This window comes from Lutra lutra, chromosome 16, assembly GCF_902655055.1.
Source record: "Lutra lutra chromosome 16, mLutLut1.2, whole genome shotgun sequence".
Taxonomy (NCBI): Eukaryota; Metazoa; Chordata; class Mammalia; order Carnivora; family Mustelidae; genus Lutra; species Lutra lutra.
Genome location: NC_062293.1, coordinates 44,799,386 through 44,823,444, shown reverse-complemented (window position 1 = coordinate 44,823,444; position 24,059 = coordinate 44,799,386). Strand labels below are relative to the sequence as shown.

Sequence of the window (24,059 nt, the reverse complement as noted above, 5' to 3'; positions counted from 1 at the left end):
AACCACAGTGATAGGAAGCAGATGAGGGGCTCCCCGGGGCCGGGGTTTGAGGGTGCGGACTGAGAAGGCACCTTGTGATGATGGAAATGTCTATACTGATTACAAGGGTACATACACTGGTCAACGATCATTGAATTGTACATAAGTGATACTTCAATAAAGTTTTTTTTTTTTAAGCTTTAAAAAAGCGACTGCTCCATGGGTTATGCCTTCAAATCTAATCCCCAGTCCCATGCAGAGATGGGGATGTGGGGATGGAGCACGGCACAGTGCAGACTTCAAAGAGACAGAAGGGGGGGGCACCTGGGTGGCTCAGTGGGTTGAGCCATTGCCTTCGACTTGGGTCATGATCTCAGGGTCGTGGGATCGAGCCCCGCATCAGGCTCTCTGCTCAGCGGGGAGCCTGCTTCCCCCCCCCCTCTCTGCCTGTCTCTCTGCCTACTTGTGATCTTTGTCTCTGCCAAATAAATAAATAAAATCTTTAAAAAACAAAAACAAAGAGACAGAAGGCCCTCGGTGTGCTGGCATCCTGGAGAATGTTCTGTGAACAGGGACTTAAGAAGCAGGAGCACCTGGTGGCTCGGTCTGAATGGGAGCTGGGGTTTTGTGATGAAGGAGGGTCACTGATGAGTAAAACCAACAAGAGGGCCTGAAGCAGAGGAAGTCGCAGTGAAAAGGACCTGACATGCTCCAGGAGTAGACTTCACCCTTATTGACTTTAGGACAGTCCCAAGGCCGAGCACGTGGCCAGAGCGAGGGGAAATTATGGCACAGCTATCCCAGACAGGTGTCAAATTCCATGAGCCTCTGGCTCTTTCCTTCCCATCCTTGCCTTCCAAGCCCTTTCATCGTAATCCAAAACGCTGAACACATCAGAAAATCCTGATCTCTAATGACCCAGGCTGGAAGTGAACAGGCCCAAATATCTACAGCAAGGACAGGTTTTTCTCGGCTCCCCTTCAGACAGTCGTGCGAGGAAATCTGAAATATATCTCTCTGTTTGCCAATCATCCCACATAAGCCTTCCCCAACCCCCATCTCCACACTCTACCCTTGGGAGGTGAGATGGTAAGGCCAGAGAAACGCATGTTAACCACCTCTGGAAAGGGGAACCACATGGCCACTTGTCCCAGCTCACGTTACCTGTCCGCACTAACAAAGATGATCTCAAATTTCTGGCCTGCCTCCTTGATCTTCCGGTAGGATTCCACCAGGACCCGGGTGAGGCTTCGGCAGGGTGGGCACTGCAAGAGGAAAGGGGGATCCTGCAGCCTGACGCTGGGTCTGGCCTTCCCATTTCCCAGCCACTTGCCAAGAGAGACCGGGTATGCAGGAACCAAGTAGGACTGGGAGAGCAAAACCCAGCTTATTCAAGGGACAGAAACAAACATAGGCGCCTCCCACCCACACGGGGCATGCCAGGGGGCAGCAGTTCAAACAAACCCCCCGTAGAGACTGCTGGAAGCCTCATCAGAACGGGTCAGGAAGACCATCCTTTCAGACCAGTCAAAAGAAGTCATCTTCTTGCTGCCATCATCATTCATAATAATAAGCGCCCGTAGCATGCCAACAATGCGTCAGGTGCCAGAGGAAGTAAGAACACTGGGGAGACCTGCCCGAGCAGTAACACCTCCCAGAGCCCACCATGATGGGCCCTGGTGGCAACATCCCCGCTCCCTTCCATCTGGACTGAACACTCACCCAGTGTGCGGAGAAATAGACTCCCACGTGAGACCCCTCCAGGCTGCTGCTCTCCAGGGACTGTCCATTATTTCTAAGCAAGGGCCCTGCAATGACTTCCCTGAAGGGTTTAGGTCCCCAAGGGAATTCCAAACCTGAAAACAGGCAACAGATGGTGAGAACGTTGTTAAGATTCTTCCTTACCGCCTCTGGTCCAAGAGACCTCAGAGAGGCACGGCCCGACAGCGTTACCATCAAACAGTACTTGTAAACACAAGCATAGACTCTGGGGCTAAAACACAGGGACACAGGTGGAATCCATTCGTGGCAGAGCCCTACCTACCTCCGAGACAGTGGTTCCTGAACCCAGGTGATCACAGGGCCCGTCTACTGGGTGGGGTGGGGAGTTGGAAAGTAATGGAAGCCTGGGTCCTGCTCCGAGTCTTGGGATCTGGGGCTAAGGCTGAAGAAGTATGTCCAAAACAAAGCCAAAGAGACTCCCCAGTAAGTGTGATGCTGGGCCAGGCTGGGGAATCACTGCCTCGTGGAGTTTCCTCAAGTCCAGCCCTGGAACCTCAGCGGCTCCCAACTCTGACAGCGTTTTAGAATCAGGCGGGGAGTTTTAAAATACGATGCTCCTGGGGCCCACCCCCAGAGATTCTGATGCGGTTGGTCTGGGCTGGGGCCCGGGGAACCCAGTGAGAATTAAATCCAGTCAAAGGAAAGAGTAAAACTCACTCAACCCAGATGTTCTACATTCTGATGACACGTAAGCCCCAGGCAGGAAGAGCAACAGAACAGTGTTTTCTCACGGGGTGGTCCGCGGACCACTGCCTCAGAAATTGCCTCGGGTGGGGGGGATGGGAGAAGCACAAACTGGTTAAAAATGCAAGTGGCCAAGCCCACCCCGAAACAAAGGGACCCCAACATCGCTGGAGGTGGGGTTGGGAACTCTGCATTTTTAACCAGCTCAGAGTAGAGAGAGAGTGTGTGTGTGCGCGCGCGTGTGTCTGTGTGTGTGTGTGATCTGAGAAAGTGAAGACTGGGCCTGGGTTTTAACTGAGGGCTGTTCTTTGAAGCAGGTGAAATTTTTACCAGGAGAATCCATGACCAGGGTTGAATCCCCTGATCAGGAAGTGAGGAAGGGAAGACCTCATGACACTTGAGGGCTCCAGTGCGGCAGGGAGAGAACCAGAGCTCGGACAGCCGGTGAGCAGGACAGTGATAAGTAAGCACTCGGCCGCTCACCCGGCCAGTCAGCAAGGCCAAGGCTGTGGGACTTGGGCAGTACCAAGAAATGAGGTCAGTCGCCTCTGGGCCCACGAGAGCGACACAGAGACTGTGACTTTGCGATGCTGAGAGTTTAAAAAGACAAAAAGCTCACAACCTTCGAGTCTGCCTCTAATTGTTAAGGTGACAGTTACTATGGACACAGCACCGAAGGCTGTCTCCCGGCTCTCATGGCTTCTCACTCAGCCCTCAAAACCGAACTTCCCTTTTCTGATTCCAACTCCTTTGGCCCATGAATTAAAGCCCCCAGCAGGGACATTCTGATCTCTTTAAAAATCTTAAACCGTGACCTGGAGAATACTGTAGCTTCCTCATGGCCATACGCTCTTGCCGAGTAAACCCGCTCATAGACATTTCATCTGCATGTTCTCTGCCACTGGGGACGAAGTCAGGGTAGGGGGACGGAGCGGGGAGTCCAGGATGGCCACGTCAAGGTCCTACCTTCTGGGTCATCGCGGATCACCAGCAGCCCATTCCTGCACACGACCTTCCCGGTGGTGGCGTCTAGGAATATTAGTGAGGGAATGTTGGAAATGCGGTATTTGTTCCAAAGTTTAAGCTGTAAGAAGAACAGTGAAACAGGTGGTTAAGTCCAAGCCACACGAATTGCAGCGTCCTTTCTGCGCTTCGGGCCCGAGCGGTGAACGAACCGGAACAAACTGAAGTACAGATCAACCAACAAGCGAAGCTGCAGGCCCATGGGCTCATGGGCCCCTCTGGGGCAGGGCAGGGGCATCCGAGTCCCACCCAGGCAGGAAGGGAGGCTTTTTGTCGGTGCCTCTCAACCCTCTGAGCAGGCAGGCGCTCCCCTGCTGTACCCCCTGAGCCCCAAAGGAGAGGGGACAAGGGTATTCAACTGAAGACCAAGTAGCCAGAGTCTGGCCCTCTCCCCACTCCACCGGGGTCCCGCACCTGGAACACTGGCAGTGGCCGTGTGTGCCACTCACCCACAAACACAGGGGAAGCAGCATCCTGAGCCAGCCCCAGCCCTCAGTTCTCGGTGCCACTTAAAACAACCCACAGTCTACTGGCAGGCTCTTGAGGATGGCTGTGCCAACAGCCCAGGACACGGAGCTGAGTGGGGGCCGGCTCCCTTCCTGTGCTCCCAGCCATCGGGGTGAACACCATTCAGGTGGGCCACTGGGCGCTCTGGAACTTGACTGCCAAGCCCAGAGAGCGACATAATTACACAAAATGTCCAACTACCAAGGTGGCTCCAGAGAAGAAAGAAACCAGGGGAAACGGAAGAATGGCCCACTGGTGATTTAGCTGCAGCCTCCCTTCCGGGGGCCGGGGGCCCAGGCAGGGGGGCCTGCCGCCTGGGCATTGGCAGAATGGGGCACGGATGTGTCCAAGGGAAGCAGGCACCAGCAGTCCGGCTGCACAGAGCAGATTACTGTTTTCAATTCAATCCCGAGCAGCGAGGGAGTCGGGCGGGGTATGTACCGAGAAGTGTGAGGGCTTCCCCTGTCTGTGGAGACCTCTGAGTCTTGGCAGGAAAGGCTGTGGGACCCCACCTCCAACTGGCTGGGCCCCGCCTTCGCAGTGGGCTCCCGAACTAGCCCTTTGAGCAAGAGCCACTCTGCACGTCGTTTGCACTGCCCAGAGCTGCATCGTTCCAGAGAAACCTGATAGAGGCTGCAACATCTACATTTTTAGAAGAAGAAGTTCAATGACAGAACAAGACCATCCCGTTGCCGGGCTTAGCTCCGAAAGTCCGCGAGTGCGAGGATCCAGCCAGGTTAATAAGCTTGAAAGGGGGCAGGGAGGAAGATGAAGTGACTTCTCTGGTTTAAAAATAATTACTGGGAAAGAAAAGTAATGATTGGAAAAAATGAGAAATGTAGCAAACCATAAAAGTTAAGATAAAAATCAGCCATGACTCACCACTAATGAAAGCTGGGACAGCTTCACATTTCCACCAGCGGTCAATGAGAGAGTCCATTCCTCAGTATTCTCACAGTGTTAGTTTTTTGTTGTTGGTTTTTGTTTTTTTTTTTAATTTGACAGGAAGAAATGAAGCCTTGTTTTTGTTGCTTATCTTTTACTCATTGATCTTTAGGCATTTCATGTCTCACTATTGTAAGCACAGTGTTTCTTCCCCATATTTTTTTGTGACTGGTGAGTGCTAAAATGCACTCAACAGATACTAACTGGCACTTACTAACTTAGCACTAACTTCCTTCCTTAACTCCGCACAAAAGATGCAAGAAAGAACAAGGCAGATGAAGTCATTGCCTTCACAGAGCTTCTATTCTAGTGCGAGAGATAGGCAACAAAACAAACAAGACTAGAACAATAATTTCAGATACTTGAATAAAAGGAAAAAGAGCAGGGTAAGAGCAAAGGCATGCTGAGGGGGGTAGTGGTACCTACTTTAGAGAGGGATCAGGGAAGGCATCTTTGAAGAAATGGCATTTGAGCACAAACCCCTGATAGGAGACAGAGCGGGATAGAAATCAGAAATCATCACTGCCTGCATGCTCTCAGGGGTCACGGGCCTGCATGAGGTTCTCCAAGGATAGGACACGGCTACAGATGGAAAGGCACTCCCGGGCAGATACAGGGGCCACCCACAAAGACTGAGAAGGAGTGACAAGTGACAGAGGAGGAAAACAGGAAGACTCTGGCGTCCCAAAAGGCAGGTGGTAGAAATGTTTTGGGGCGGAGAGATTAGACTCCTGTGTCAAATGCCGCTGAGACGTTGAGTATGATGAGGACAGAGAACTGACCAGCGGATATGGCAACCAACGTCATTCACGACCTTGACCGGTCAAGAAGTCAGTGATGCAAGGATGAAAGACTGAGGGAATGGAAGAGGGAGGGACTGGGTGCTGCTCTGTCCAGGACACACACCTGGAGTGGGAGGGGGACCAGACAGACTCGAGTCTGCTTGCCAACACAAGACACCTAGCAGAGGACAATAATTAGAGGAAAGGTTGTACAGGGAAAAAGAAAATGGCAGATAAGAGGCTAAGGTGGTGACTACAGAGACTTTCCCTTAGAGTTTTGCTGTAAAGGGAGCAGAGCACAGGACTATAGCTGGAAAAAAACAGGATGAGGTCAGAGAGAGGATATTTTAAAGATGAGGTTAGGGGGTGGATATTTTATAGATGGGAGATACTTTAACATATGCTGTTGGGAATAATCCAGATCAGGAAAAAATTGATGAGAAGGAAAAATCCAGGAACAAAGCTGGTGAGTAGGCCAGAAGGTGGGATCGAGATCGCAAATAGAAAGACAGAGCTGGAAAAACAGCTAACTTTTGAATGTATAGTATACTCTTACTTCAAAGCATGTTGGAGCCTGCATAGAAAGCCATGCTATTTGTAAATAAAAGGTAACTTTAGCTTCTTTTTTCAACCTTTATACCATTTATTTTCTTTTCTTATAGAACTAGATTGGCTGGAATTTCCAGAACAGAACAGGAAGTAGCAAGCATCTCTAACTTTTCTACCTGATCGTAATGGATAGATCTTTTACTATCATGTAATTTCAGCCCTTGGTGGGAGATATTCTTTACACGATTATTATTCAGCTGTAAAAGGAAGGGAATTCTGACACATGCTATAACATGAATGAACCTTCCAGACACCACGCTAAGTGAAAGAAGCCAGTCACGAAAAGACAAACGCTGTGTGATTCCATTTCCATGAGGTACTTAGAGTAGTCCAAGTCGTAAAGACAGAAATTATAATGGTGGTTGCCAGGGGCTGGTGGACGGTGGAGACGGAAGAAATGTGGCATTAATGGGTGTACAGTTTCAGTGTTTCTCTTTTAAAAACTGATTCACTTCTTTAAGAGAGAGAGAGAGAGAGAGAACGTGTGCATGAGGGAGTATAAGCTCGATCTCACGACCCTAAGGTCATGACCTGAACCAAAACCAAGAGTCGAGCATTTAAACCTACTGAGTCACCCCAGCACCCCTAGAATTTCAGTTTTACAAGATCAAAAGAGTTACAGGGATGGGTGGTGATACTGGCTACACATTGATGTGAATATATATAACACTATTGAACTACTGTACACTTAAACATGGTTACGATGGTAAATTTCATGTCATGTCTATTTCACCGCAATAAAAAAAAAATAGCCTCCCATAACTTTTTGACCAAACTTTTTGATCAGGAATGGATGGTTACTTTATGGTTATTCTTTTTTTTTTTCAACATTTTATTTATTTATTTGACAGAGAGTGAGAACACAAGCAGGGGGAATGGCAGGCAGAGGGAGAGGGAGAAGCAGGCTCCCCGCTGAGCAGGAAGCCCGACATGCGACCGGATCCAAGGACCCTGGGATCATGACCTGAGTCAAAGGCAGACACTTAACCGACTGAGCCACCCAGGAGACCACAGGGTTATTCTTTTGATCTGTTGCAATGTATTTCATTAGTAGCCTTTAACTGCAAGGTTAAACCATCCTTGGCTTCCTAGAAGAAATCTTCCCTGGTCATACATATTATTAAGGGATCCTAGCTACCATCTTTCCTAGGCCTTGGGGCTCCCACAAACAAAGAGCATCTGGCTACAGACCTTCTTTAGGAGCAGCCCGACTGTTCCCTAAAGTAAGTTGCAGCCTGTGAGCCTGAAATATAAAAATAGAAGATTCGTTGTGATTGGAATAGAGGCAGCCACATTGCACTTGAAATGTAAGCATGCATTGGCTCCTGGCTAGGTTTTTTTTTTTTTAATTTTATTTTTTATAAACATATAATATATTTTTATCTCCAGGGGTACAGGTCTGTGAATCACCAGGTTTACACACTTCACAGCACTCACCATAGCACATACCCTCCCCAGTGTCCATAATCCCAACCCCTCCCAACCCCCCTCCCCCCATCAACCCTCAGTTTGTTTTGTGAGATTAAGAGTCACTTATGGTTTGTCTCCCTCCCAATCCCATCTTGTTACATTTACTCTTCTCCTACCCCCTCGACCCCCCATGTTGCATCTCCTCTCCCTCATATCAGGGAGATCATATGATAGTTGTCTTTCTCCGATTGACTTATTTCGCTAAGCATGATACCCTCTAGTTCCATCCACGTCGTCGCAAATGGCAAGATTTCATTTCTTTTGATGGCTGCATAGTATTCCATTGTGTATATATACCACATCTTCTTTATCCATTCGTCTGTTGATGGACATCTAGGTTCTTTCCATAGTTTGGCTATTGTAGACATTGCTGCTATAAACATTCGGGTGCACGTGCCCCTTCGGATCACTACGTTTGTATCTTTAGGGTAAATACCCAGCAGTGCAATCCATCAAAATCCTTGAGGAGAACACAGGCAACAATCTCTTTGACCTCAGCCGCAGCAACATCTTCCTAGGAACATCGCCAAAAGCAAGGGAAGCAAGGGCAAAAATGAACTATTGGGATTTTATCAAGATCAAAAGCTTTTGCACAGCAAAGGAAACAGTGAACAAAACCAAAAGACAACTGACAGAATGGGAGAAGATATTTGCAAATGACATATCAGATAAAGGGCTAGTGTCCAAAATCTATAAAGCACTTAGCAAACTCAACACCCAAAGAACAAATAATCCAATCAAGAAATGGGCAGAGGACATGAACAGACATTTCTGCAAAGAAGACATCCAGATGGCCAACAGACACATGAAAAAGTGCTCCACATCACTCGGCATCAGGGAAATACAAATCAAAACCACAATGAGATATCACCTCACACCAGTCGGAATGGCTAAAATTAACAGTTAGGAAATGACAGATGCTGGCGAGGATGTGGAGAAAGGGGAACCCTCCTACACTGTTGGTGGGAATGCAAGCTGGTGCAACCACTCTGGAAAACAGCATGGAGGTTCCTCAAAATGTTGAAAATAGAACTATCCTGGCTAGGTATTTTTAAAGGACAGGTAGCTTCTGGTACCCAGGCAACCTAGCGCCTAGAAGCTGAGCCAACCCAGTGTGAGTCAGGGCCATTCCCCAGTTAACATAATAAAAGGGGGACCTGCGGGCTGGCTGGCCTGCCGGGGGGATACCCTATGGGCATTAGTACAATACTTTTTAAGACTCTAAGAACAAAGATGCTGTCTCACCACCCAGCACAGATAAAAAGAACAATTTGTTCTGGGTCTCTCCTGTAGGCAGAAGGACTAGAACATCCTTCCTCCGTCCCACCCTTAATCATCAGAAATCATTCTTTTCTCTCAGTATCCTTCTTGGAAAGGTAAGAAACCTCTCCAGAATCCCCCTAACCCTTCCATTCCCTCCCTCCTTACTAGGTATGTCCCCCCTTTCTTTCTCACTGGGGCTCAGGGGAGACAGGAGGTCTTGGCTTATGTTTTATCCATAGTTGTTGGATCTTTGTTTCCAAATAAAGGCCCACTGGTTCAGTGGAAAGTAATGATGCTTTTAGACTCATCGCTGACACTGCAAAGTCCATCCTTCTGTAGACTAATACATCATGGTATAATTTTATAGAACAACGATTTACTGAGGAACTTCCGGCATTCATAGGTGATGTGCAGACTGCACAGGCCCGTCCTTTTGGGGCTGCAGCATCACAGCCGCCCTGCTCTGAGTCGGTGCAGAAGGCACGGGAATGATCTTTCTAAGGATGTCCATTTTGATACCTCAGTCAGAAAGTGGACCTTATGTTAGAAAAGTCACAGAGGTCCTCTTTGATGATTCTCTTATGCTGACTGGAAAGGAGAAATGCCAGAGCTTGAAGAAATGATCCCAAGACTCACCCCTGTGTCTTTTCAAGTGTGTGTGACATCTCAAGTCCACTAACGGTTTTCAAAGAGGCCTCTTAAAGCAGGCTTCATAACCATTTTGGTGTCGTGGACACTTGAGAGGATAAAAGCTACAGATTCTTTCCCCGGAAAAAAATGCACATTCACAAAAAAAGTCTGTGTGTCATTTCACAGATTTTGTGAACTCCCTGAGGGCTGCTGGTCAACCTGTCTGATCCCAAGTGACCTATGGACCCCAGATGATGACCTCCCCCATCTTGGGAGTTCCTCGTAGGGCATGGCTTGACCTTGATTCAACCGAGAGAGCTACGATATTGCCCCATCTGTAAAACTCCCTCTAATAAAAATAGGCATCTGCCTAAACTCTGAGATGATGTAACAGTGAAGAGTGGGAGGTTATATCCTGGTCCCACGCTGCTGCTACACTCCTGAACTCTGTCGGAACCGACTACTGCCCGCGGCCTCCAATTCATCCTCTGCCTTCAAGATGCTACAGATCAGAACCACCCAGGACTAAGCACCGACTGCACCGTTTGTTTCTTTGTTTTAAAGATTCATATATTTACTGAGAGAGTGAGAGAGAGAGAGAGAGAGAGAGAGAGCATGAGACAGGGCCCCCTGATGTCTCAGAGGGAGAAGCAGACGCTCTGCTGAGCTGGGAGCCCGATGCAGGACTCGATCCTGAGACTCCAGGATCATGACCTGAGCCAAAGGCAGTTGCTTACCCGACTGAGCCACCCAGGCCCCTGACTGCACTTAGTTTTAAGGATCCCCAAGGAAGGAGTTCCTCTTCCTCCCTGGTGTGATATTAGAGCATTTCATCAGAGACGGGAACCAGAGTCAGGGCCTTCTCACTCTCTTAGAGCTCCTCCTTCTTGGGAGGAAATCCGGCAATGCAGAATGAACATGGGTGCCAGCAGGCCCGGTTCACCTCCCGGCCTTGACCTCTCAGTGGGCGTCAGTAGGAGAACCGGTCCTGGAGCTTGGGCGGATCACGCCTGCTTGCCTGGAGCAGTAATGCCCACGCGTCGGGACGAATTTGAAACTTAGGTGAGGTGACGGGGGAGGAGACGCTGTGAAAACCAAAGCACGGTACACATGGGACACGTCACTAGTATCTGTATCCAATTTATGCTTATTGCCCCCTTGTCTTGTAAGCTTCCTCTTTAAAAAAAAAAAAAATTTCCTGTCAGCTCTGTTATAAAGTTAATCAATCAACCACATAGTTAGTGGACTGGATATAGAACTCCCCAGAAAATGGGATTTCCTTCTGTCGAGGTGGTATTTTTGCCATGAGAATCTTTTGCAAAACACATACCTATTTTGAGGCCAGGTTTATGAGGTCTGTTGGCTTCCCCCCACCCCCCTCCTCTGCCTGCCACTTCCGTTTTGGACTTCCAGATTTTCAAGGGGCATCTGGAAATTGTTTTGAGTAGACTCCATGGACTCTGCTCTTCTCCCTCCTCAGAACTCCGACACGTGTGACATGTGTGGTTCAGACGGGACTCTCGGCTTGGCCTCCTCACCTTGTGGCAGGTGACCTCGGGGTCAAGCGCAGTGTGCCTGGGGCGGAGATGCTGGGGAGGAGGGAGGACCCCAGGCTGGCTGTGCCCCACCCCCACCCCTGCAGCCTTTGAACCAGACACTGGAGAGAAAAGGCTCCCAGCAACCTCAGCACATGGACAGGGCCTCCCTGGCTGGCACGGCTGCAGCTGGAGACAAGGGAGTGATGTTCACATCCAGTGCCTGCCCTGACTCGGGTGACCATCTGGCCAAACGTCCACCCCAAGTTCACCTTGACGACAGTCGGACTGGCTGTGCCACCTCCTTTCGGAGCTGCCCAGAGGCCAGGTGACGTGGGCAGAAGAGGTCGCAGAAAACCCTCTGAGCTCAGAGATCTAAGGGCTTAGAACTAGTTCGCCGGATTCAGAAGCAAGGCAACAAAGACGAGATGGGAAAAAAAAGGCAGAGGAGACAGCATTAGCTCAGCTTGGCAGAAATCAACAAGGATGACAAAATGGGCTATTGAGTTACTTGAAAGTTCCCGTTCCTCGGCTGGCGGCTGGTTCTGGTTAGCAAAGCCGAGGCTGTGGTTGGAGCTATCATCCTAGGAATGCCGGCCAGGAACGCTTCTCCAGTGACCCATGAAACAATGAAGCAAATATCAAAAGGGACAGGGCTGGGAACCGGCACACTGCAAAATGGCTCGCTCGAAAGCCGAGCACTTCTGACACACGGGGAGGGATTTGTCAGGACCCACAGATGCCACAGGGAAATGCAACCTGGAGATTTCCGAGAAGCCCCAACTCTGGAGGGTGACTCAGAATCTGCCTCTCGTTCCGAGGTCTGGGACTTGCACTTGATTGGGGGTCCAAGTTTTTACTTCTCAACAGCTGCTGCAAATCTATGGGATCAAGCCCAAAGCTAACACAGATGTAAGATTCATCAGCGAGCTCCCTGGCAAGGTCGGAGAGCCCTCTTAGGCAAGGCTTGCCCCTGCCCTTCCACCAAGTGCTGACCACAAAGCCTTAAAAGCGTCCCCACCCTTCCTAAATGAACACTACTAAAGTTCATTATCTATACGGTGGGAGAGAAAAGAAGCCCTCCACACACAATCTGGAGGCGGCCCATAAGGCTGCAGGTTACTTAGCATAGGCTCTGGAGCCCAGGGTGGCCCAGATCTAATTCTGCTCTGGCCACCCGCTGGTTGGTGACCTCAGACAAGCTATCTCACTTCTCTCTTGGTTTTCTCATCTGCAAAATGGGGATAACAGGGGCACCTGGGTGGCTCAGTGGGTTAAGCCTCTGCCTTTCAGCTCAGGTCATGACCCCAGGGTCCTGGGATAGAGTCCCACATCGGGCTCCTTGCTCAGGGGGGAGCCTGCTTCTCTCTCTGCCTCTCCCTGCCACTCTGCCTGCTTGTGTGCACTCTCTCTCTCTGACAAATAAATAAATAAAATCTTAAAAAAAAAAATGGGGATAACAATACCTCTACCTTTGGCTAGATGTTATGAAGATTTAGATTATGTTCCATGAAGTGCTTAGACAGAGCCGGCACGGATGGGGTACTAGAGGGTTAGTTAGCTGCTGTGTTACTATCAATTACTATTATTGTTGCTGTTGTCACTACTGTCATTTCAGGATCACTCTCAATGCTCCAGCAGAACCCTGTCCCAGAGGTAAGATGAAACCTTGCTCCTGAGGCATGATTCCAGCATGATCTGTCCTGTGACTGAAATTTTAGCCTGGTACAGCTGTTGGCTGGCCAAGTTCACGCCCGGACACATGTTATGTGTTCAATGGATGATGGGTGACCGAGTGGGATGAAGGACTGGAAGGGAGGGCACACTGTGGAGGGGCCAGCCAGACGAGACGCCTAGCTAACCACTAGCTAAGGGCCCCCTGACGTCTAAGACTCTTCCCAGTGCCCTGGGACAGTTGGGGGCCCAGAAGGCTTTTTAAATTGAAGAAAAATTGTTCAAAACAAGTGCTGGTGGAATTAGAGCTCTTCTCCCTTTCTCTGATGGGGCCTTGGACTCCTGCACTCTCCTCATCTTCCTACCTCTCCTTTGCCTGAAGCCAACACAGAGAACCAACCAGCAGGTGAGACCAAGGGAAAGAGGCAGGCGGACGGGCCAGGCTAAGGATGAGAAACCAAAGTCCTCCTCGAGGATTTGCGCTCATGAACCTGGAGCGATGATCAATGCTCCCTTCACCATAGCTCCTTCAGAAAGAGGGTCCATGCCCCACGGGTCACAGAGTGTGAGGTTCAGGAAAGAACACGTCCACCTGCTTCCCGCAGACACAGGTATCAGGCCTTACACGTGCCACACACCCTCCTGGGATCATCTCTGCCACTCCAGGCTGTACTAAACACAAAAGAGAAGACTGGGTTGGAGTGACATTAAAAAATTGATCCTTCATTACTCTAAATATCAGAACGGTAAGTTTTCTAACCAACGGATCGCTGACCTAGCTGGGCTATGGGATCCAATATTGGCTCTTGTTGCCTCCCAGCATGAATCAAAGTTCTGCAAGACAGAAACAACGGGGGTGAAATACTGGGTCGGCCTTCAGGAATCTTAACAGTTTACCAGTCGAAAAGGAGTACGTTGACAGATGTTACCTTTTATCTGTTTTACCACAATTAAAAAAAAAAGAAGAAGAAGAAGAAGACGGAACCCAGGACATCTGGGTGGCTCAGCTGGTTAAGCGTCTGCCTTTGACTCAGGTCATGATCCCGGGATCCTGGGATCAAGCCCCACATGGGGCTCCTTGCCCAGCAGGGAGCCTGCTCCCCCCTCTTCCTGCCACTCCCCCTGGTCCTGCTCATGTGCTCGCTCTCTCTCTCTCTCTCTCTCTGACAAATAAATAAATAAATAAATAATCTTTAAAAGGGCGGGAAGGAGACGGAACCATGACTACTTTTGTCCAGGCCCAGGGCAGATCACGGCAACTGCCAGGAGGAAGGAAGGTAGGTAGGTGCAGGAGGTAGGCTTGCATCTCAGGTGATGCAGAGGATGAAAAATGTGGTGACCACCCCCACCCCAACTCCTGTTTATTAGTGCCCAGGTCAGCTGCTGGCTCCTATTCTGGTGGAGCAGGTGGAGGAAACGACTTCTCTGGCCTTGAAGCATCTGGGCCACCCACAGGTAGGGGAACCAGGCCAGGAGACAGCCTGACGGAGTGAGGGAATGCCGGTCGCTCACTGGCGCTATGCGGACTTAAGTTCTTGTGAGTCTCACCTTGCTCTGCATGAATTCTTTTACAACAGAAATCGCTCTGCCCCTGGTTGGAGAGGTGCGGGAATGGTATGGCGCTTCCTTTTATAGAGCGGTCTCTCCTCGGCAGCGGCCAGCCCTCCAGCACACGCCGCACCTGTCCACAGCAAGCCAGACTCTGCCTTATCCTGTGACTCCAGCGCACTGTCAAATGCACGGCCGGTTCCCAGGATGAAGGGCCACACTCGGTCTTGGGCACAAACCAACCACTACCCCTTAATCCTTTCTCCCAGGGGATCGCTGCGTTCTGGCAGTCCCCCGGCTTTACTGCATCGAGGTGGGAAGCAGTGTGGCCAGCAAGTGCTTGGGCTCTGGGCGCGGAAAGCACCCACCGGAACCTTTGCTCTGCTGCCTCGGCCAGGTTGGTCTCTCCAAGCCTCTGGCTCTTCAATGGCGAAACAGTCCGGTAGTACCCATCTCCTGGGAGAATCACGCATGTATGTGCTCAGGGCGGCCCCTGGGCCCCAGCAAGCACTCACATGAGGACACGTCTAACGTGTGCCCTTCCAGGTTGTACGTCGGAAAGCCCACTGAGGGCAAAGGCTCTGCACATGGTCACACTGCCAAGAGCACTTAACAGGGAGTCATGGACTTGGGTGATTGGGACAGCTCAGCAGCCCTGGCCCGCTGGGACCCAGGATGAGAATATTCTACAAGAGAACTTCTGCCAGCAGGTAAGCAGATCAAGCCTGACAAAGGAAGGGAGAGCAGAGGAGTCTCTACTTCCGAACGATGCTGGGGGTGGGGCAACAGCTCCCCTTCTTCATGGAAATGAAGACGACACTGCAGGCTGGCCCCCAGTCTGTGGACCCTGCTTTCTGTGGAGTGACAGAAATTGACTAAGAAACGCTCACAAGCACCTGAGGCGCAAGGGGGGCTGATGGTGGCCATGCGGGTGGGCATGAGAAATTAAAAAATAAAAAAGGACTGTCCCCCACGGCTTGGAGACCCGGGCCTAGCAGCAGTGGGCCCCCATCTTGTGAGTCTGGTGACAAAGAGCATTGGAAGGAGGCTGCATCCCACATGCAGCCAGCAGTGGAAGAAGCCCGCAGGGAGCTGAAGCCTGGCGGCCTCCTCCTCCCTCCTTCTCAGAACTCACTCACCAACCAACTCTGTCACCAAACTTCCTTTCAGAAAGCCACACCTTAGGATTGGCCTCAATCAACAACAACAACAACAACAAATTATTAAGATTCGAAATGATGCCAACATAAACACAAAAATGTCAGTATTTTCTTTTCGCCCTTTCAAAATCGCTAAAATGCAAAATATTCCTTTCCTTCCTCTGCCCATAGTTCGTTGTCGCTCTAGTCCCCTGTGGCCTTGGAGAATCTCGTTCCTCAACGCTTGGAACCTAGGAACCTGGTATCATTTGTAACACTAATTAAAGAGGTTCATTGATTCTGCTATACAACTTCCTGCCATAATAACTCAACAAGCCAGGAGATGAGCAGTTTGCTGGGAGTACAAAGGAACATATGGCTGCCAAGTTCTTACTGGCCGACACCACAGACGGAGGGAAAGGCTGTTCTGTTTCCCCATGCTGTAGCTCTCACAAGCTGACAGGGGGATTTCCTAAAGCCCCATCTGGTGCAAAAAAACCTCTAGCTGGGCAGAGTGGTTTGGAATAGTAAGAGGGTGGCTAGTAATAACAGACCAGGGCCAAATGCTATAGAGGGAGAAGGATTAAAGAGGCTGGGAGTTTGCCCATGAGACAGGACGAGGAGCCAGAGTCGGTCTGGAGTCTGAGAGACCATGTCCTGGTCCCAGAGGCAATGGCTCCAGGGTCCTGAGGGATGAGGGAGCAGAGCTGGGGTGTCTGCGGCTTGTGTCACTGAGGTTCCTCTGCTGATATAATCAGGAAAGAGTTCAAGTTGGCCCACGTTCGTTCTGAGCAGTGTATTTTTACTCAAACACTGGGATCCCCGATCTGCCACCTCCTTTGAGAGACGTGTCACCACACCAGTTCAACCCAGAATGTTGAGTTCATACCAGAGAAATAAATCCTGAGTGTCTGCACACCAGATTTTTATAGGACCCAGAAGGTTGCAAGTAAACACAAAAGGAAAAAAAGAACTCTCGAAATAAGGACCCTGTGGAAGGAAGAGTGCCATTCCATGGCTTGTAGATGTGGCAATTCTGCTGGAGGAAGTTGCTTGTCGGGGCAGGACTCTATCTCTCCATTCCTCGCCCTTAGTTGGAAGGTGGCAGACACCATCAATTCACCTCAACTAATCCAACCAAGAGACTTTGCAAAAAAATAAGTTAGCAAGGTTTGTTTCATTTTGTTGAAAAAAAGAAAAAAAATCCATGCTAAGAAGCCTTTTCTCATCTGAAAACAGAATACGCCCCCGCCCCTGACGACCACCACTGTGATGGTGTTATCGCAAGGTCCAGACACGACAAAAGGGCTCCCCTCAAGCCTCCTCCATTCTGGGGGTGCTGACAAGCCATGATCTTGGAGCTCCAGGCTCTGATTTTCTACTAACTCTCACTCAGCACTAGAATGACACATCCAACATGAACACTGCACATGACAGAGGCCCCCCGAACCACGTACAACGGTGGAAAACTCCGATGAGAAAGAGGCAGACGTCGCACACCGTGGAAACAAGGGAGTTTCGGGCTGTGAAGTGACTTGCCAAGTCAACAGCAAGAGGGGATTCCATCCTTCCAGAAGGCCTATTCCCGTCACCTTCACAGGGCTCAAAATCAAAAGAAGGGCTCATGTGTCCTTCACTAGACGCGTCCCTCCCGGGTAATAAAATCTCCTGTTGCTTTTGCATACAGTCGGCGCTCCATAAATGATTATGGTGACGACGGTGACATTCAGGCCAAGAAAGAGGCAGCTTCTCAGCTTCTCGCATGTGACTCTACAGACGCGGCATGAAAAACAGGCCGAGCTGGAGTCTGCTTTTTCCACGTTCACCGTAGTTTCCTAAACAGCTACTAAATAAGTTGCTTTCCGAAAAGAAATCAGGCCAGTAGGCTGGAAACTTCCCACAGCTTCCAGTCGATTGGGACGGCGACGGCATCACCCCTCCTAACCCCAGTGCTACGACACACAGGCCGGCAGCGCAGGCGGAGCGTTTCTACGTCCACTCCTGAGATGAAAACAGGGGCAGGAAGTGTGGTTTGTGCGAATTACAGAAATGTTTAGCATTTCAGCACTGTTTGTACCTGATCCGTGGCGGGGCCATTGGCACTCAGTAGAGCACTCCTTTCCATTTCCTAGCTGATTGCTATTTCATTGGGTTTTTTTTTTTTGCTGTGCAACCCCCCCCCCATTGGCTGCAGAAAAGCTCTGTTTCTTGGCAGAACTTTCCAAGTGCCCAGTTAAACCCCTTGTTACCACTTTCCTGCCTCAGGAAGGCCAGCAGAGCCTGGGCCAAATGACAAGGGGAGGGAAGGAAACATTTACAATGATGTGAGAAATTCCCAGTCTGGTGCGGGGGGGGAGATCAAAGAGGACAGTCATTGGGGCCCATTCCGCGCAGAGCCTGGCACAGGAAGGTGCTCCGTAAATTGGACTGGACTGGGCTGTGACAGGAACGCCATTATGTCACCGGGAACCCGGCAGGCTCTGCTGCAGCTCTGAGGAGCAGCAGGAGTCACCCTGCCATGGACCAGCTGTGTCCTGAGTGAAAGGAGTCGTGTCCTGTCTTCAGAAGCTGTGATCAACATGCCCCCCAAGGCCTTTATATAGAAATGGATTGCGGCTTGCACGGGTCCCCTCTGCCAGCTCTTGAAATGAAAGGGTCCACAGTGAAAGGAGGAACAGCAGGGAGAGAGAAAGAGGGAGGTAAATTGTTTGGAAAGTAGAAGACTGGGTGGAAAAGATGAAATTCAAGACAGATGTATGAGAGCCGCAAACAAATGTCCTTGAATTTATGCATCCAAGTGATTCGTGGAGAATAAGGAAAACAAAACAAAACAAAACAAAAAAGAGCTCCACATCCAATATAGAAAGAAATATGGGAGCAAATACAGAACAAAGTATTACATTTCCCCAATTCTTACAAAGAAATATCGTCGATCCACATCTCTCTGCTAAAACAGAGCTGTTATGAGACAGGGTGAGTGAAGGGGCTGAGATGAAATCGTTAATTAAGCAGAGGGTCTTTGCAGTCTCTGTCACTCTCAACAGGATGTCAGCCACCAACAATTTATGTCCAATTACTGAAAGCTGATTTCTTATCTCCAAAGGTAACTGCTGCTGCTTGCTTAACATCAGCAGAATTTTTAAAAACATAGTAGTTATTTGCCAGGTTAATGTCTGGCCATTAGGAGGAAAAAAGGAAAAAAAACAAAAAACAAAAAACCCAAGCAGGAAATATAGATGGGCGTTTCCACAGAAACACAAAAGTCCAAGATATTGGCCGGAAAGACATTTTTACAATGAAGTATTAGTGTGTGTTGTTTTACTTCTAAACAGCTAACTCAAAGGGGCCACGGCACAATTGGTTCCAAATGCTTCATACTGAGAAGAAACACAGGCAGCCAGCCTCGCTGGTTAACGACTGAGTTTGAGGCTTCAGATGATAACGAGAAAGAAGAAAACAGCAAGAATGTCCCTGGTCGCTAGGAGTGCTAGAGAACTGGGGCGAAGCAGTGTTCGAGGACAGGACATGGCCAAGGGTGTGGGGGGGCGGGGGCCGAGGGAGTTTTCTAGAGACATCAAGCATCACACTTTAAGACGCCGCTCAGGGGGCGCCTGGGTGGCTCAGTTGGTTAAGCAACTGCCTTCGGCTCAGGTCATGATCCCGGAGTCCTGGGATCGAGTCCCACATCGGGCTCCCAGCTCCATGGGGAGTCTGCTTCTCCCTCCGACCTCCCCTCTCATGCTCTCTCTCTGTCTCTCAAATAAATAAATTAAAAAAAAAAAAAAAAAAAAGACGCCGCTCAGAGTAACCTCAGATCTATACCACGCATATGCCTAGTCGCTTACTCATCAACAGACATTTACTGAGCATCGAAAACCTACCAAGTATTTGTGCCAGATGGTGTGGGGATATAGAGACTAAGGACAAAGGTCCCTGCCTTCAAGGGAGGAAAGGAGTCTGCTGTGTACCTGAACCTGCTTGCCATCTGGACACTCCACCTGGGATGCTGGTCCTTGCCCCACACACCCCCAAGCCCCACGGTGGGACATGTGAGCCCCATGGGCACCAATCTCGGGCCACAGGTGACTGCAGCAGGTGTGTACACCTGATCTGAGGCCAGTCATACCCTCTCCTGGTAATTTAGAAATTGGGTACTAAGACAATTCACGGGGCGCCTGGGTGGCTCAGTCGGTTGGGTATTTGCCTTCGGCTTGGGTTGTGGTCCCAGAGTCCTGGAATCAAGCCCCGAGTAGGGCTCCCTGCTTGGTTGGGAGTCTGCTTCTCCCTCTTCCTCTACTGCTCCCCCTGCTTGTGTTCTCTCTCTCTCTCTGTCAAATAAACAAATAAAATCTTTAAAAAGAAATAAAAGACAGGGATGCCTGGGTGGCTCAGTCAGATAGGTGTCTGTCTTCGGCTCAGGTCATGATTCCAGGGTCCTGGGATCGAATCCCGCATTGGGCTCCCTGCTCAGTTGGGAGCCTGCTTCTCCCTCTGCCTGCCTCTCCCCTCTGCTTCTGTCTGCTCACTCACTTTCGTGCATTCTCCCTTTCTCTCTCTCTGACAAATAAATACATAAATCATCTTTAAAAAAAAAAAAAGAAAGAAAAAGAAAAGACAGATTTAGTACGGTCAGAACTTCCCAACCAACGTGTAACGCCTAGGTTAGAGGAAGGCGCCATATTGATCCTCTCAGCCCTCAGGGAGGCTAGAGCCCCCCGCCCTCACTGCCCCCCCACCCCCACCATCGTTAGTCCCTGGCCTCTGGTGGCAAGCTGCCTTGTCCTTTCATCCCAGAACACAAACAAAGATTGTTTTCTAAATGCGGTAGGGATGTGGAAAAGGTGGACCAGCGCTGATTAGACATACAGTGGTGGAGGTGAAGTGGAGGCAGGAGTAGACTTGCTAGATCAACGACAAGCAGAGAAAAATGAAGGTGACCGAGAAGGGGCAGTCACAAAAACAGACGGCAGAGAACAGAGAAGGAAATGAGAAACTGCAGCCCCCAAGCAGGAGAGCGAGAGGGGCCCGATTTCTGACTCCCATTCTGGTCCTCTGCCTCCCAGCTGAACTCGATTTCCTGAATCTGGATGCCCGTGTGATTAACAACTGTATTCTGAGAGCCTAACCCAATCCACTCATGCCAGCTTGAGTGCATTTCTGTTCCTTGTAAACAACCCCTAACTAAGCCAGATGCATGCATATATGTGCACCGGGGCCAGTGTGCACCATGAAATCCTCACCGCTTGAAACAGCAGCGAGAGAAAAGCGAAATAGCGTTGTATCCTGAACCCTTTCTAATCCCTTTCTCATCTGTCCTTCCTCTGTCACCCCCATGGCATTCCAGGACCCTGGGGAGGAAACTCCTCCATGTGCTATGGATGCAGGGACGGGAGCAAGACGACTCGCCCAAGGTAACAGAGCCCACCAGTGCCCACAAGCAGCCTGGAAAATACAGCACTTCTTAAATAGAAGCCTTTTAAAAATACTACATGCAGATGTGAGAAAAATCAGCCCACATCTCCGACTTGTGGGTCAAAGGGAAGGCGACCGTGAACAAACTGTGACAAACTTGCAGAGAGAAGCATCCCTCTTTGAGGTCCCCCCGTAGAGGGCTGGCTCTCCCTCCAGAAAGGCTGTGCATTCTCTTTGGCTCCAGAAGACGCTGCCCTAAGCTGAGTCAGGAGGGAGGAAAGCCTGAGGTTTCTACAGACAAGATGAATGGCCACTTACAAAAACCCCAGTGTCCTTCCCAGCACATTCCCAAGGTACCACAGCATTTGTGACATCCAGAAGCAGATGCTGCCTGTCGCCACCGACATCAGTTTCCAAGACAGGTGCTGCGCTTTGCGGATGCTCCCTGGCTAGGTGCGCCAGCTGATCCTAGATTCTAGAAGCCGCTGGTGCCACAGAACTGAAAGGGGCTGGGAGTGTACAGTTTCTGAGGTTGCCACCAGACTGCCTTCCTGCTCCAGAATAGAAACGTCCTAGTGAATCAGTCCTCGACTATGCCACTAATCACTTGCTTTGGGAACTCAAGCTGCTGGGCCTTCTGAACAGAAACCACACACAAAGTGATTCTCCAGAAGCAGCTCGAACGTTCTGGGACACGCTGACCATTTTCATTTTCAGGAGCTCAATAATCTTGTCAGCCTTTACCAGAACTGAACTATTCAATGTCTACAAGCTTCAAACTGGGCTCCAGACCACCCGAGTGCCCCTGAGCTCGGTTGTGGGTGACTTGACAATTAAGACCCCAAGTTCTCCAGGCTGAAATGAAAAAGGCTGGGACCGAGGGTGGGGTCAGTCCTGCCCGCTCCTCTGAGAGCAGCTCTAGGCCACAGACAGAAAGGGGAAATGCCCAAAGCACCATGCAGAGGAAGCAGGGGAGGGGAGGGGTCTCAGAAGCATTTGTGGTCGCTGTGTGCCCTAGTCACGGCGAGAGCAGGCTGAGAGAGCAGAGTGGTGACGTGGACCAGGTTGTCCAAGTCCCTTTACTTCCCTGAGGAAGCGATCTCTGCTGTAAACTGGGGGAAATGGCCATTCCTGCCTAGGAGGGTTGCGAAGAGGATGGAAAGACACAGAAATCCAGTGGCTCCTTCCGGTGTGCAGATTTCCCACATGCCGTTGTTCACATCTATCACTGTCACAAACTTGACACTGACAGTCTGTACTCCCTCTTATTTACTGGTTTAAACACTCTTTTTTAGAAAACAAAATTTATTTTGAAAGGAAATCTTATACTGCTATTGTAAATGGAAAACCAGTACCACTAAACAGAAGATAAGTGTCAAAATAAAAAGAACAAAAACCAAATAATTATTAAACTTCATCCAGCCCCTGGTGCCTGCAGAAGGCTCTGAGGTCTGCTTTCTCTATTGGCAAGGAGGTTAGCAAGTGTTCCAGGGGTTCAAAGGAGGAATGCATTCAGCACTCTCTCCTGATATAAGCACAGACTTGAAACGGCGGATGGAAAAAGCATAATGTAGTTTAATCAGTGACTCCAATCCTAGTAACAGTCCTGTCACCTTAAATTCCTTGGGTCCTGTGCCAATGGAGGCAGTGAGGAGAAAAGGGGACGAGAATCTAGTGGGGCCCAGCTCACCCTTACATGCTGACCGTGGCCCCACTGCTTCCAGAAAGCTCTATAGAGAGGCACCTGGGTGGCTCAGTCATCTGCCTTCAGCTCAGGTCATGATCCCAGGTCATGATCATGATCCCATGATCAAGTCCCGCATCAGACTCCTAGGTCAGTGGGGAGCCCGCTGACCTCCAGAGCCCGCTGACCTCCCCCCCTCCCTCCGCTTCTGCCTGCCGCTCCCCCTGCTTGTGTGTGCTGTCAAATAAATAAACAAAATCTTAAAGAAAGAGAGAGAAAGAAAGGAAGGAAGGAAGAAAAAGAAAAGAAAGAGAAAAGTCCTCTACCAAGGAGGAAACCCTGCTGGCTCGGTCTCACTTTTGTCATTGGGGTCGTCACAAATGACTCCTCCCCACAAGGTCCCCCCGCCCCCACAAAGTAAGAACCCACCTCGGCCACAGCAGTGGTGTTGCCATCAAGGAAACAAAAAACGCACCATGACCAGGAAGCTGGCAAGGTCCCCTGAGCAGTTGGGTTACATTTACGCTAAACCTAACTGTATCCACCTTGACAAAGGAGGCCTGGAGTCATCTCCAGCGAAAAATGGCACATTGAAAAGAAAGAGCTTCTCCAACCACGTTTAAGGCAGCATTTCCCCCCAGGAAGACCTGCATCAGAATCCCCTGCGGGGCTAGAGATTGCTGGGCCCCACTTCTGACTCTCTGAGGGTGAGATGCAAAAGGACAGATTTTAAGAAGCTGCCTAGCAATTCTCACACCAGGCAGTAAAGTTTGGGTCCTAGCTGCTCTTTCCTACATAAGTCCCTGTGACTAGGTTTGTTTTCTTTTTTTTCCTTCCCTCCCTGGGTTACTTCTTACCCATCCTGCAGATCTCAGACCAAATGTCATTTCCTCAGGAGAGCCATCTCTGCCCACTGCCCCCTCCGAGTCTTAGCCCGGGTCCATCATTGTACGTCCAGGTCCTGATGCTCCTCCTTCCTAGCCCTGCTTGTGATTTTCACGATACATGTGACCCGTCTTCCTCAATGGCCCTGCCACGGTCTGAGAGGACAGGGCTGAGAGGCCCCATCTTGGGCACAGGGCCTGGCGCCAGGTCCGCCCATAATCCAAATCTCTGCTGAGTAAGCGAATGAGTCTGGAATCACTCTCTCTAATTCTCATTTCTCACCATACCTTGCTGGTCTCCACACCTTGAAAGTCCATGCCCTACCGGGTACTGGGAAAGGGGGAACCCTATTGCTGAGAGGTTTTTTTGTTTTTTTTGTTTTTTTTTAGTTGAGTTTATTTTTTTTTAAGATTTTACTTATTTGACAGAGAGAAACACACAGAGAGAGAGAACACAAGCAGGGGAAGTGGGAGAGGGAGAAGCAGGCTTCCCCCTAACCAAGGAACCT

At 49.9% G+C, this 24,059-nt stretch overlaps 1 protein-coding gene across 1 annotated transcript in view; it reads right to left on the bottom strand.

Annotated features, from left to right (window-relative positions):
- Positions 1–24,059, bottom strand: part of NXN (nucleoredoxin) — a 152,388-nt gene that overhangs the window by 23,771 nt on the left and 104,558 nt on the right. Inside the window, exons 2-4 of the mRNA XM_047706059.1 lie at positions 3,412–3,529; positions 1,702–1,835; positions 1,144–1,244 (exon numbers count right to left, since the gene is read on the bottom strand). Coding sequence (XP_047562015.1) covers positions 1,144–1,244; positions 1,702–1,835; positions 3,412–3,529 — 353 coding nt within the window. The remainder of the gene's footprint in view (positions 1–1,143; positions 1,245–1,701; positions 1,836–3,411; positions 3,530–24,059) is intronic.